Raw genomic sequence first — 13,926 nt, forward strand, 5'->3', positions numbered from 1 at the left:
GGCCCGCAACGTCCGACTATAAATGACGGCCCGCAACGTCCGACTAAAGTACCAACAAAAGTGAAAGCACAACTGAAGCCTCGCGTCTCTGCATGATAAATAATGCAACTCCCAGAGAAGAGGACACAGCCAGAACTATGGCCGCCCTGGGGGCGCAAACATACCTCTGGTTTACTAAGGCTGGAGGACACGAGAGACCCCGAGCCCACGTCCAGGTCCCACTGCTTCCTGCCGTGGTTCTCTGCGTCCAGAGCCGCTATTCTCCCATCCAATGTACTGATAATCACCAGGGACCTAAGGGACAACGGACAAGGCGCATGTGAGAAGAAGACATCAGCCATTTCACCATCTTATATACTAAAACAGAAAAACATATACACACACATTTTCTGCTACAATTCGGGAATTCTATTTATTTTATTATTGCTTTTAACTCATTCGGGCCAAAAGTCAATTTTTTTCAATTGTTTTTTATTACAAAATTTTACATGTCATCTCCAGCGTTTCCGCAGTCTACATCTTGTCGCTGCTCAGTACATTTGTTAGGGAGCTGCTCCAACCGTTCCATCTGTAGGCCTAGGGGCTCATTCACACGACCGTATGAATGCATCCGTTACGCAATTTTGAGGAAGGGGTGCGGACCCATTCATTTCAACGCAAAAGATGCTGACAGCACTCAGTGTCGCTCCGTCCCCGCAAAAAATAGAGAGCGTGTCCAATTCTTATCCACGGTCGCATAGGCATTTCTTTAACGGGCCGCCTGTTCAGTTAATGGCGGAACGCACACGGGGCGGCATCCATGTTTTGCGGTCGTGTGGATGTGCCCTTATCTGTACTTTCCTGACAGCTCATAAACAATCATTATAACTACGTCCTTCTCATTTTGATAAGAATTCACCTTACAGGAGCTGTCGGGAAAGTACGGATAAGGGTCCATTCACACCTCCGCAATTTCGTTCCACAAAATTGCGGACCCATTCATTTCTATGGGGCAGCACGATGTGCTGCCCGGATACGGAACTGCGGATCTGCACTTCTGGGTCAGCAATTCCATTCCCGAAAAAAATAGAACATGTCCATATGCGGACAAGAATAGGCATAGTCTATTAGTGTTGGCGATGTGAGGAACGCACATTGCCGCTGTCCGCGTTTTGCGGATCCTCAAAACACATTACGGACGTCTAAAGGGCTACACCACGAGCAGTCAGAGCAGCTCCCTGACCGCCCACAGCCTGAAGATTCACTGAGAGTAAAAGCTACTGAGAAAAAATATAAAAAAAATTAAATTTTGATAAGAACCAAATGAAAAAAAATTAAAAAATTGTTTTCGTCAAAAGGTGGTAAAATAAAATAAAAAAAATTATAATTATCTGCCATAGGCTTCAGTATAAAAATATCTTACAGTTACTAATAGAAAGTGGAAGTAAATTACTTTCTCATTACTATTAAGAGAAAACTTCTTTCAGAATTATTTTAATTTTACATATTTTTGATAAAAAAAAAAAAAAAAAAAAAAAAAGTCATTTTCCGGACAATCTGTACAATAGAAGATTAAAGTATTTACGATTAGAATGGAGAAAAGATCAGTCATTTTCTATATTGCACGATGACTCCTTTTCTAGGTGATCCGTAATAAATCAAAACGATTACAGTAATATTTTTAAAAAATTATTTTATAAAAATAATATATAAAATCCCTTTACTTCCTACATTTTTTAACTAGTGACTAACAAACAAGCGGCTGTCCCTAATAAAATGATGCAAGGCTGATTGTCTATAGTAAGAAATAAGGATAACGTAGCAGTTAGAAAACACTGGGTGGTAAGGACGGCGGCACTGAGGCACGGTCCAGCCCAGAGAAGAGAGTAACCCCGGTCAAACCTAGATAGATGTAGGACGCTGAGAGCCTGGATCATGGTGGGTCCCGCTCGGCGGCGCTTGCGCTGCACACTGAGGTTTAGTCTGCAGGGCTGAGCTCCAATGTACACAGATTACTCTGATCCCGCGGTAAGGTGAGCGTATAATAAGCCAGATATCCGGGGACTACAAGTGCATTACTGCGGCCGGAGAGAAGCCATTCAGCCGGTCCTCGTGTCCGCACATCCTGGGGACATGTTTTCATCCTCGGGACCCCGGAGGCGTCCTCGTGTGCCATGGATACATCAGTGACACTGGAGATGCCAGCTGCTCTGTCTTCAGAACGCCGTCCTATCCGACACGCCTACACCACCCGGGATTAACCCCTTCTGGGAAAAAGTCATGAAAGAACACTCAGGCAGCGCGTCCACATTGCATGACATCCATATGCCGTAAGAGTGTTTTTTTTTTTTTTCCTTTCCCTTTAACAGTGCAATTATATTTAAAAAAATGCACAAAATGATAAACTCTTTATGGGGGGAATAGCACCTGCCAGTCCTCCAGACAAAAAAAATAAAGAAATGACCTATAGACTTGTGTACACCGCAATAAGCCCCACGATCAGATAGGAACAGACTCATCATAAATCACTAGGATACAGTCGGTTCGGGTCAGAGGAGATGCGGACGGCGCAGGGCCCATGTTTCCTGGAGTGTGAATGAGCCCGGACTGTGTGCGGGGCCCCATATGACTCCTCCGGAATGGTCATCAATATCAGATTGGCATAAAACGTGATCAAAACGGCACACAGCGCAAAATGGGATCAATAAAAACTATGTATCGTCCTACAAAAAAATTAAATAAAAAAGAGCCCCCACTAGAAAGTACAACACTTGCCCCCCTCGCCACCCCCCCCCCCTCTCATATGGCTATGTGAATGGAAAATAAAGTTATGGCTCCAGGAAGAAATATGAAAACGCAAAAAACAAAGGGGTCTTGGGTGACAAAAAAAATAAATAAATAAAAAATCCACATTCACCTGTTCCTCGCATTAAAATTTTGCCTCCCTTCACTCGTCCTCCAGTCAACTTTCAGATGGGTGGGATCACGTGCACCTCCGCAGCCAATCACTGGCCTCAACGGTGATGTGTCCCTAAGGCCTCATGCTCACGACCGAATATATTTTGCGGTCCTGCAAAGAATGGATCCACAAAAAATACGCATGACGTCCGTGTGCATTCCGTATTTTGCTGAACAGAACAGCTGATCCCTAATAGAACTGTCCTATCCTTCTCTGTAATGCGGACACTAATAGGACATGTTCTATTTTTTTGCGGAACGGAAATACGGACATACGGAAACGGAATGCACACGGAGTAACAATTGTTTTTTTTGCGGACCCATTGAAATGAATGGTTCCGTATACGGTCCGCATGAGTCCTAAGCGGCATGTCATCCAGCAGTGAGGAGGTACTCGGGGACTTGGCTGCAGAGGCGCACGTGGCCTCGTCCATCCCGGACAAGACTGCAGAAAGGAGCCGAAACGGAGCAGCGGGAAGCAGGTACAGCAGGCAGTGCTTGAATTTTGAAATCCACCAGAGCAAAACCACGGCCTATCCGCCACGTGTGAACCTACTCAATGTTTTCAAACAGTTCCTTACTCTTTAAAAAGAAAAACGGAGACCAAAATAGGTTATTAAACAGAGTTTAAGTTTTTAATCTGTATAGGACGACTGAGGACAGCTTAGGTTGGCACAGGCGGGTTATTTTTTTATATTTTTTTATTATTATTTCTCTCCATTTGTGTTTTATTGCATTTTTGCAGTTTCGTCGGAAGTCATTAAAAGACAAAAAAAATTAAAAGTCTTTATGCATTTGAAGAACCATAACTTTTTTTTCGTTGATTGAGCTCGAATGGGAGCTTGTTTTTTGTGGTGGGACGAGGCTTTTTTATTTATTTATTTATTTAAGGCAATGTAAGTTATTAACTTTTTTTTTTGGAAGGGAAAAAAAAATAAAAATAAAAACCATTTAATGTGTTTGAAACATGCTGACTGTATAGTATTGGTCATGGTGATATGGGGGGGGGGGGGTTTATTTGATAGTATGCAAAATAAAATCCCTTTTAATGGAAAGGAGGAGGTTAGTTGGTTTAAATAAACTTTATTTATTAAAATATATTCCGACCCGACGGCGCCGGCTGCAGAAGGTTTATATGAAAGCTGTGGTAAACCCCATTCCATTATTGCCTGGAATGAGCGGACAGGTCACATGGCATAAGACCCCCCCAGCCGATGAGGTGACAGAGGGAGACCCGCGTTCAACCTCTGGGGGCGACGCTGTCACCAGTAATGGTCTGTGCCACCTCCGCTCCTATTCACCAGTTTCCGCCACTGACCCTAGAGTGCCGACCGTCTATTGGGGTCAGCGGCTACCGGGTCACCCACATATAATACCAGGTACCACCTGCCGATACTGCATCTTACCTCATTTAAGGAAGGTGTTGGTGCCCGGAGGGAATCTCAGAAGCCACAACCTCTGGCGGCTCTCGTATTAAGGGGGTTGTATCTGATCGGTGGGGGCCCAAGACCCCCGCTAATCAGCTGTTTGAGAAGGTAACGGCGGCGCTACTGTGAGCACCGCTGCCAGCAGCTCACCGAGCACAGCGCCGTACATTGCATAGTGGCTGTGCTTGGTATTGCAGCTGAATCCCATTCACTTCTATTAGGCTGAGATGCTCCTGGGTCATGTGACCAATGAACCTGTCACCACCAGACTAGGGAAAGCAGCTGATCAGCGAGGGTCCCGGGTGTCAGACCACCACCGATCAGATACTGATGTCCTATCCGGAGGACAAAACCCCTTCACCTCTCCTGACAGGTCTGTTTCACCACGTTGTGTCATTCCTCAATTATCCCTACTAGAAGTTTTTGAATGAATTGCCAGCGGTCTGCAATATAGGTCCAGATGGGTGTTACCCATTGAGGGGGGGGGGGATCCCTGCAAAGTCTGAACACTGGCAGCACTGATTGGATAGTGTCAAAATTCTAGTAGGAATAATAGAGGGATGGTATTACTTACAGTCAGAAGACTAGATGCTCCAGAATGCATGCAGTCAGGAGGGGTGATGGACGCTGTTTAATGGGACAGTTTGCAATCAGACGCCCCCTTTAAATAGCTTTAGGATGGTTTCACACCGATGAAACCGCAGCTGCCTGGCATCCAACAGCCGCCATATCTAAACCAGTGCCAATTTAAAGGGGTTCCCTGGTTTGGATGATCCCTACACATTCAGAAGGGCCTCATGACAACAAGGTGATCGCAGCCCCCCCCCCCCCCCCCAATCGATCGGCTGTGATCTGTTGAGAACCCCGACAGCAAGCATTGAATATTCCTGCAGCGCCTCCACAGGGGAAACCAAGAACTACACCGCACCCAATGGAATCGAAGGGTTGTAAAACAAGACAGGTCCACTAGGGGTTGACCGGGTGGGTGTTGGACACAAGCGCGTGTCTGCAGCTTCCCCGACCACCGTTTTTGATCAACCTGAGATAAATATCTTTGTTCGGGAAAGCCGTCAGTGCCGACCCCGGCCCGGGAGCCGCAGAAGCCAGCGACACCCCGATGGCAGGCCTGGACCAGGACGGCTTCTGTCACTAAGGCTGGAGATCTGACTGAAGCGGTTGCCAGAGTGAAAGAAAGGAGGTGACAATTCCCAGCGCGCCGCTCCTCGGTGACAGCGCAGGCTAATTGCCCCCAAGGGGAGGACGCGAGAGCAGAAATAGCCGGGCTCACACGCCGCAGCCAAGTCAACACCGGCAGACAAGACCTGGTGAAGAGGAAGGGGTAGCGCGCTCTAATCCGACGGCCGCGGAGGAGGGGAACATCCCGCCAAGACGTGCAGCCTGAGCAAATATTTGCCGTGTAGAAACCGGAACAGAACAAGTTTTACAGACGAAGGAGCTTACAGGACGAGGAGGGCTGGAGCCGAAGATACACCGCGGCGCCACCGGACTAGTGAGGGTTCTGGATTACTGGACTGTGCCTAGAAGAAGCCGGCGCACAGCAATACAGGAGTGACAACCGCCGCGGTGTAGTTCTGGCGCACAGCCCATCAGATATGAATGGCACACACTCCCTTTAAGATCCCAGATGGACCTGCAGCCAGGGCCACCACTTTCCTGGTGGTCAACCCCCCCTCCCCCTGGTGGCACAGGTCTAGACCAGGCACTCCAGATGTTCTGAAACTACAACTCCCAGCATGGTCAGTACCTTTTAAAGAACAGCCAAGCAGGTTTGGCATGCTGGGAGTTGTAGTTTAACACCCCCTAGACACCAGGGGCTATCAATAGGAGCTGGATTAGCAGATAAATCATTAGTAAGGGAGAGGGTCTTCAGGGACAACGCCATGCCCAAGAAAGATCCTCGGAGACTGACGGGGCGCCCGGAAGGGATCGCGCTCCGGTAGGGCACACACTACTAGTGTCCTCCGCTCCAGGAGACGTGGATGGGAACATGACAAGTTTAGGGTGTCCTAGTCGCCCATTACATACCACCCCTGCCCATCAAGCATTAGGGTATTAGGGTCTGCGATGGGCACCCGAGCTCCTTACAGGACCCTGGTATACTGCCAGAAGTGCAGTGTCGGGGGGGGATAAAACTCAAACTCTCAGCATTGAGGGCATCCTGCTTGGAGTTGTAGTCCAGTTTTGCAAAAGACAGAATCATACTTAAGTGCCACCGACGCACTGTGCCCACCAGACGCCAATGCAAGCCCCCTATGTCCAGTTATAACCATGCAGCATTTTGGCATACAGTGACATCCTGATGAGAGTTGTAGTCTCAGCAAAGTTTAGAGACCTCGCTGCATAACATATAACCACCACGCTCAATGGCAACCGCTGCCACCCAATGCCAGGAGTCAATGCAAGCCATCAATCTGAAGGTAATATCCTGATGAGAGTTGTAGTTTCAGCAAACGCCGAAAACCTTGCTGCCCAATGTAGCACCATACTAGAAGGCAACATGGTGCCACCCAACGCAGCCTGGGCACCGTGCCCATCTGAAGTCAAAGTAACCCACTATGGCCAGGTATTACCATCTTGGCATACAGTGACATCCAGATGGGAGTTGTAGTCTCAACAAATGTTGGAGGTCATGCTGCAAAATATGGCACCAAACTCTATAACAACGAGCCTCCTATGACCAGGAATAACCATGCAGCACCTTGGCATTCAGTGACATCCTGATGGGAGTTGTAGTCCAAGCAAATGTTGGAGGTCATGCTGCCTAGTATAGCACCATACCCAATGGCAGCCTAGGCACTGTGCCCACCAGAGGCCCCTATGCAACACCTTGATAAAAAACGACAACTCCCAGCACTGATCACATCCTGTTGGGAGTTGTAGTCTGAGCAAGGGCCGGTGGCAGCCTAATGTACACTCAGGGTAAGAGGCCCACACTGCAGGGGGTGAGGGGTGCCAGCCTGGCACGGTTACTATGGAAACGTCCGGTCACCTGGGTCTGCTCTGCTCCCGGCCGCCCTCCTCCTGCTCGGCCCCGGACTCATCGTCCTCCACGATCACATCTCCAGCCGGAAAGGCCGCAGCAGCCCCGAGGCCGGGCGCCAGAGAACTGAGGCTGCTGCTGCCGCGCTCGTCCTGCTCCTCCCAGGGGTATCCCTCGTCTCTCCCCGGAGCTCCCTGCTCCACCAGCCCGGCAGCGGCCGCTCGTATCAGCAGCAGCGCGGTGAGGCACAGGCCGAGCGGCCACCAGCTGCACAGGCCCCGGGCCTCCATGGCCAAGCGAACATCTGAACGAAGCGCCAAAGCGTCAGCATAACACGTCCTCCCTCCGCGCCGCCATGACACCTCTGTAGTTATAGAGTAGACTACTCCCCCCGAGAGCGCAGGCACAAGTCCCGCCTCTAACAGAGATAAGAACCAATCACCAGGGGCAGAGGTGACACAGCGTGCGCCTATTGGACGCCGGGCACTTCATTCTCCTCTCAGCGTCCCCGCCCACTAACAAACTTAGGCTGACTCTATTGGTGAATGAGTCAAAGCGCTGTCAGGCGAGCACGCAAGGCCTCATGGGATGTTCTCTGAGAACCTAGCACCCGTCAGCCAATCACGTCGTTCCATCGCTTCCTACTGTTTACTAATTTTTTTGCCCCAAAGTCGGAACAACCAATAGAATTGCTTTAATTTTACAAGAACCGGATTGGACGAAGGCTTTAGCGAGTAGTCCTCTTTTTATTGGTCACTGGTAACGTCAGCACAGTTCGGGGGCGGGACGCAGCAGAGAGGGAGCGCTGTGATTGGGTGCGGGTGGCAATAGATACGTGGCTGGTTTTGAGTGTCTCAGCGGCCGCCATTGAACTATAGCAGTTTGGAGAGGCAGGGGGCGTGGCTATTAGTCACGTGGAGTGCGGTGTTGTGAAAATAAACCGACGTCGCTGTTAACCCCTTGTTGCTCTTGCTTGATGAGATTTTATGTCTATAGAGTAAATCCCATCGAAGCCTGACGTGCGACTGACACATGGTAATAACGCCTCATATGTGTGTATTCCGTGTGCTGTAGAGAGAATAATATACTGTCATATAACAGAGACGGGTCCACCAGATGCTGCAGAACCTCACAATAAACACCAGCAGCTGAGGGCAGTATTAGGAGGTTCTGCAGCAGCTGAGGTGTGTATTACGAGGTTCTGCAGCAGCTGAGGTGTGTATTACGAGGTTCTGCAGACGCTGAGGTGTTTATTATGAGGTTCTGCAGCAGCTAAGGTCAGTATTATGATGTTCTGCAGCAGCTGAGGGCAGTATTAGGAGGTTCTGCAGCAGCTGAGGTGTGTATTACGAGGTTCTGCAGCAGCTGAGGTGTGTATTACGAGGTTCTGCAGCAGCTGAGGTGTGTATTACGAGGTTCTGCAGCAGCTGAGGTGTGTATTACGAGGTTCTGCAGACGCTGAGGTGTTTATTATGAGGTTCTGCAGCAGCTGAGGTGTGTATTACGAGGTTCTGCAGCAGCTGAGGTGTGTATTACGAGGTTCTGCAGCAGCTGAGGTGCGTATTACGAGGTTCTGCAGCAGCTGAGGTATGTATTATGAGGTTCTGCAGCAGCTGAGGTGCGTATTACGAGGTTCTACAGCAGCTGAGGTGCGTATTACGAGGTTCTGCAGCTGCTGAGGTGTGTATTACGAGGTTCTGCAGCAGCTGAGGTGTGTATTACGAGGTTCTGCTGCAGCTGAGGTGTGCATTACGAGGTTCTGCAGCAGCTGAGGTGTGTATTATGAGGTTCTGCAGCAGCTGGGGTGTGTATTATGAGGTTCTGCAGCAGCTGAGGTCAGTATTATGAGGTTCTGCAGCAGCTGAAGTGTGTATTATGAGGTTCTGCAGCCGGTGGGGTGTATTACAAGGTTCTGCAGCAGCTGAGGTGTGTATTACGAGGTTCTGCAGCAGCTGAGGTGCGTATTACGAGGTTCTGCAGCAGCTGAGGTGTGTATTATGAGGTTCTGCAGCAGCCGAGTTGTGTATTATGAGGTTCTGCAGCAGCTGGGGTGAGTATTATGAGGTTTTGCAGCAGCTAAGCTCAGTATTATGAGGTTCTGCAGCAGCTGAGGTGTGTATTGCGAGGTTCTGCAGCAGCTGAGGTGTGTATTGCAAGGTTCTGCAGCAGCTGAGGTCAGTATTATTAGGTTCTGCAGCAGCTGAGGTGTGTATTATGAGGTTCTGCAGCAGCTGGGGTGTGTATTATGAGGTTCTGCAGCAGCTGGGGTGTGTATTAGGAGTTTCTGCAGCAGCTGAGGTGTGTATTAGGAGGTTCTGCAGCAGCTGAGGTGTGTATTATAAGGTTCTGCAGCAGCTGAGGTGTGTATTATGAGGTTCTGCAGCAGCTGGGGTGTGTATTATGAGGTTCTGCAGCAGCTGAGGTGTGTATTATAAGGTTCTGCAGCAGCTGGGGTGTGTATTATGAGGTTCTGCAGCAGCTGAGGTCAGTATTATGAGGTTCTGCAGCAGCTAAAGTGTTTATTATGAGGTTCTGCAGCAGCTGGGGTGTGTATTACAAGGTTCTGCAGCAGCTGAGGTGTGTATTACAAGGTTCTGCAGCAGCTGAGGTGTGTATTACGAGGTTCTGCAGCAGCTGAGGTGTCTATTTCGAGGTTCTGCAGCAGCTGAGGTGCGTATTATGAGGTTCTGCAGCAGCTGGGGTGTGTATTATGAGGTTCTGCAGCAGCTGAGGTGTGTCTTACAAGGTTCTGCAGCAGCTGGGGTGTGTATTATGAGGTTCTGCAGCAGCTGAGGTCAGTATTATGAGGTTCTGCAGCAGCTGAAGTGTGTATTACGAGGTTCTGCAGCAGCTGAGATGTGTATTACGAGGTTCTGAAGCAGCTGAGGTGTGTATTACGAGGTTTTGCAGCAGCTGAGGTGTGTACTACGAGGTTCTGCAGCAGCTGAGGTGTGTATTATGAGGTTCTGCAGCAGCTGAGGTGTGTATTATGAGGTTCTGCAGCAGCTGAGGTGTGTATTACGAGGTTCTGCAGCAGCTGAGGTGTGTATTACGAGGTTCTGCAGCAGCTGAGGTCAATATTATGAGGTTCTGCAGCAGCTGGGGTGTGTATTATGAGGTTCTGCAGCAGCTGAGGTGTGTCTTACAAGGTTCTGCAGCAGCTGAAGTATGTATTACGAGGTTCTGCAGCAGCTGAGGTCAGTATTATGAGGTTCTGCAGCAGCTGAGGTGTGTATTACGAGGTTCTGCAGCAGCTGAAGTATGTATTACAAGGTTCTGAAGCAGCTGAGGTGTGTATTACGAGGTTCTGCAGCAGCTGAGGTGTGTATTACGAGGTTCTGCAGCAGCTGAGGTGTGTATTATGAGGTTCTGCAGCAGCTGAGGTGTGTATTACGAGGTTCTGCAGCAGCTGAGGTGTGTATTACGAGGTTCTGCAGCAGCTGAGGTGTGTATTATGATGTTCTGCAGCAGCTGAGGTGTGTATTACGAGGTTCTGCAGCAGCTGAGGTGTGTATTACGAGGTTCTGCAGCAGCTGAGGTGTGTATTACGAGGTTCTGCAGCAGCTGAGGTGTGTATTATGATGTTCTGCAGCAGCTGAGGTGTGTATTACGAGGTTCTGCAGCAGCTGAGGTGTGTATTATGAGGTTCTGCAGCAGCTGAGGTGTGTATTACGAGGTTCTGCAGCAGCTGAGGTGTGTATTATGAGGTTCTGCAGCAGCTGAGTTGTGTATTAGGAGGTTCTGCAGCAGCTGAGGTGTGCATTAGGAGGTTCTGCAGCAGCTGAGATCAGTATTGCGAGGTTCTGCAGCAGCTGAGGTGTGTATTATGAGGCTCTGCAGAAGCTGAGGTCAGTATAGCGAGGTTCTGCAGCAGCTCTGGGTATAATTGTCAGGTTCTGACGATGTTTGTACAGTTCCTGGAAGGTCTCTCTTCTCCGGCTGAGGAGGACGCTCTGCAGTGACCTGGGCCTCGTTCACACAGTGAATGGCTGTGGATGAGGTCATCCTCTAACTCACACACGGGGGGGCACGGTCTCTCCGGCGTCTGACCGAGCTCATTAAGATGCATTGATTCCTGTCACGTGCGGAAATATCCGATGATCTCATCCTGACTCGTCTCCGGGGAGGATTCAGATTTAAACATCTCCATAGTCTTCACTTATCACTGATGTCATCTCAAGACTTTCATTCATAAAAAGATGCCTTTGGCGCCCTAGTGCCTCTCCTCCCCCGCTCCGCGCTGCTGCGCTCAGACCAGCTCCACCAGAGAAATCGTCCATGGAATGATAGGTAAATGGAGCGCCAGGAGGCGTCCTCCATCTACCAGGAGTCCGGGTGCTGCCCGCAGAGGAGACGGAGGAGACCAGTCTGAGGACCCAATGTTGTATCCTGGTGGGGGGTGAAGGGGCCAACATGGAGCAAACCCTGTGATAATACTGTGATGGACGGAGACAGGGTGGATACATGGCAGCAGGGTAGGGTACTGATACCTGGGGACCCATCAACAAAAAGCCACCCATAGAATAATAACTGCCACCCATCCACAATACCATTAATACTGCCACCCATCCACAATACAATTAATACTGCCACCCATCCACAATACAATTAATACTGCCACCCATCCACAATACAATTAATACTGCCACCCACCCACAGTACAATGAATGCCATCACCCATAGTACACAATACAATTGATTATATGGTAAATCACTATTATATACATACAAAGTAAGCATGTAACAGTCAGCAGGACGGTACATTTTTGCAGCGGTATCACTGTCTCCTCATACTGTGGAGGAGTTGGTCTTCTCCTATAAGACACCTGCTCCTACAGCCTAATAACTCCGCTGACACCCTCCATTACGCTCACCTCATTTTGAATTACACTCTGTTCGCATCTACTTTCCCTCCAACCTTCAAGTAGCCGTCATTTACCGCCCCCCAGGCCCAGCCACCATCTTTCTTGACCACTTCTCCACCTGGCTCCCACACTTTCTTTCTGCCGACATCCCCGCTATCATCATGGGTGACTTCAACATCCCCATTGACACCTGCCACTCAGCCGCCTCTAAACTCCTATCTCTTCCTCCTTCGGCCTCTCACAGTGTTCTTCTGCTCCCACCCACAGAAATGGTCACACTCTGGATCTGATATTTTCCCGCCTCTGCTCCCTATCTAACCTTTCTAATTCTCCTCTCCCCCTATCCGACCACAACCTACTCACCTTCTCTTCCCTGGTCTCTTCTGCTGCTCCCCCGGTCCACACACTAGCACACCCCCGCAGGAACCTCAAACATCTCGACTTTCGCTTACTTTCTGACTCTCCCTTCTCCGTCCCCCAGCGCCCCCACCCTCTCCTCTCATCTCAGCTGAGGACTTTGCTAAATACTTCAAACAAAAGATAGTCAACATTAGAGAAAGCTTCACTACAGGTCCACACAGACCCTCTACACCAGGGGTGGCCAACCTTACAAACACAAAGAGCCCAAAAAATAAACGTATGACTACCAGGAGCCACAACCTATACATTTACACACGAGTCACCGTATTTTTTGCCCTACAAGATGCACCTAGGTTTTAAAGGGATTCTGTCACCTCCCCTAAGGCAAAAAACGATTTAAAACCAGCCATGCAGCACATCTTACCTGGATTAGGCTGTGCTGTTCAATCTTGAAATCCGTCCAGCAGTTAGTTCAAAAAACGAGTTTGATCAATGAGGAAATGCGTCCTGAAGGTGCCCAGAGGGGCGTTTTTTTCTTCTGAGAGAGCCCAGTCCCGCCCCTTTTTCAGTGCCCAGCCCGCCTTCCTTGTATTTTCTAACTGCCGCCCCCAGCCTGCCACAGCCTCTCCTGCCTCTCCTCCCCCTCCCTCACGCCGAACGAAGTCTCGCACAGGCGCAGTACCCACTGAGGGCTGCGCCTGTGCGATCATCAGGAGACTGAGGGCGGCAGCTTCATCTTCGTCACTGGGCATGCGCCGAGCCCAGTGACGTCCGATGCTCGCTCTTCCCTGCTGACTGAGGGAAGAGCGAGCATCGGACGTCACTGGGCTCGGCGCATGCCCAGTGACGAAGATGAAGCTGCCGCCCTCAGTCTCCTGATGATCGCACAGGCGCAGCCCTCAGTGGGTACTGCGCCTGTGCGAGACTTCGTTCGGCAAGAGGGAGGGGGAGGAGAGGAAGGGGAGGCTGTGGCAGGCTGGGGGCGGCGGTTAAGAAGTAAAAGGAAGGCGGGCTGGGCACTGAAAAAGGGGCGGGACTGGGCTCTCTCAGAAGAAAAAAACGCCCCTCTGGGCACCTTCAGGACGCATTTCCTCATTGATCAAACTCGTTTTTTGAACTAACTGCTGGACGGATTTCAAGATTGAACAGCACAGCCTAATCCAGGTAAGCTGTGCTGCATGGCTGGTTTTAAATCGTTTTTTGCCTTAGGGGAGGTGACAGAATCCCTTTAACAAAGAAAAATAAGAAAAAAAAATTCATCTGATCTGAGGTCTGATAAAAATATTTTTTCTTATTTTTTATTAGCAGAGAAAAAAATGAAAAATATATTTTTCAT

General features: G+C 49.5%; 2 protein-coding genes across 3 annotated transcripts in view; one reads left to right on the forward strand and one right to left on the reverse strand.

Annotated features, from left to right (window-relative positions):
- The window catches only part of EIF2AK3 (eukaryotic translation initiation factor 2 alpha kinase 3), a 40,929-nt gene extending 33,180 nt beyond the window's left edge, over positions 1-7,749 (reverse strand). For both annotated transcript variants that reach the window (XM_044294364.1, XM_044294356.1), the window contains exons 1-2: positions 7,375-7,749; positions 165-294 (exon numbers count right to left, since the gene is read on the reverse strand). In XM_044294364.1, coding sequence (XP_044150299.1) covers positions 165-294; positions 7,375-7,655 — 411 coding nt within the window. In that variant the 5' untranslated portion in view covers positions 7,656-7,749. The remainder of the gene's footprint in view (positions 1-164; positions 295-7,374) is intronic.
- A 593-nt stretch (positions 7,750-8,342) lies between these two features.
- RPIA (ribose 5-phosphate isomerase A) overlaps positions 8,343-13,926 on the forward strand; it is a 69,990-nt gene continuing 64,406 nt past the window's right edge. Inside the window, exon 1 of the mRNA XM_044294374.1 lies at positions 8,343-8,400. The gene's annotated coding sequence lies outside the window, so the exon portion shown is untranslated. The remainder of the gene's footprint in view (positions 8,401-13,926) is intronic.

The sequence above is a fragment of the Bufo gargarizans genome, chromosome 1 (genome assembly GCF_014858855.1).
Source record: "Bufo gargarizans isolate SCDJY-AF-19 chromosome 1, ASM1485885v1, whole genome shotgun sequence".
In the NCBI taxonomy this organism is placed as follows: Eukaryota; Metazoa; Chordata; class Amphibia; order Anura; family Bufonidae; genus Bufo; species Bufo gargarizans.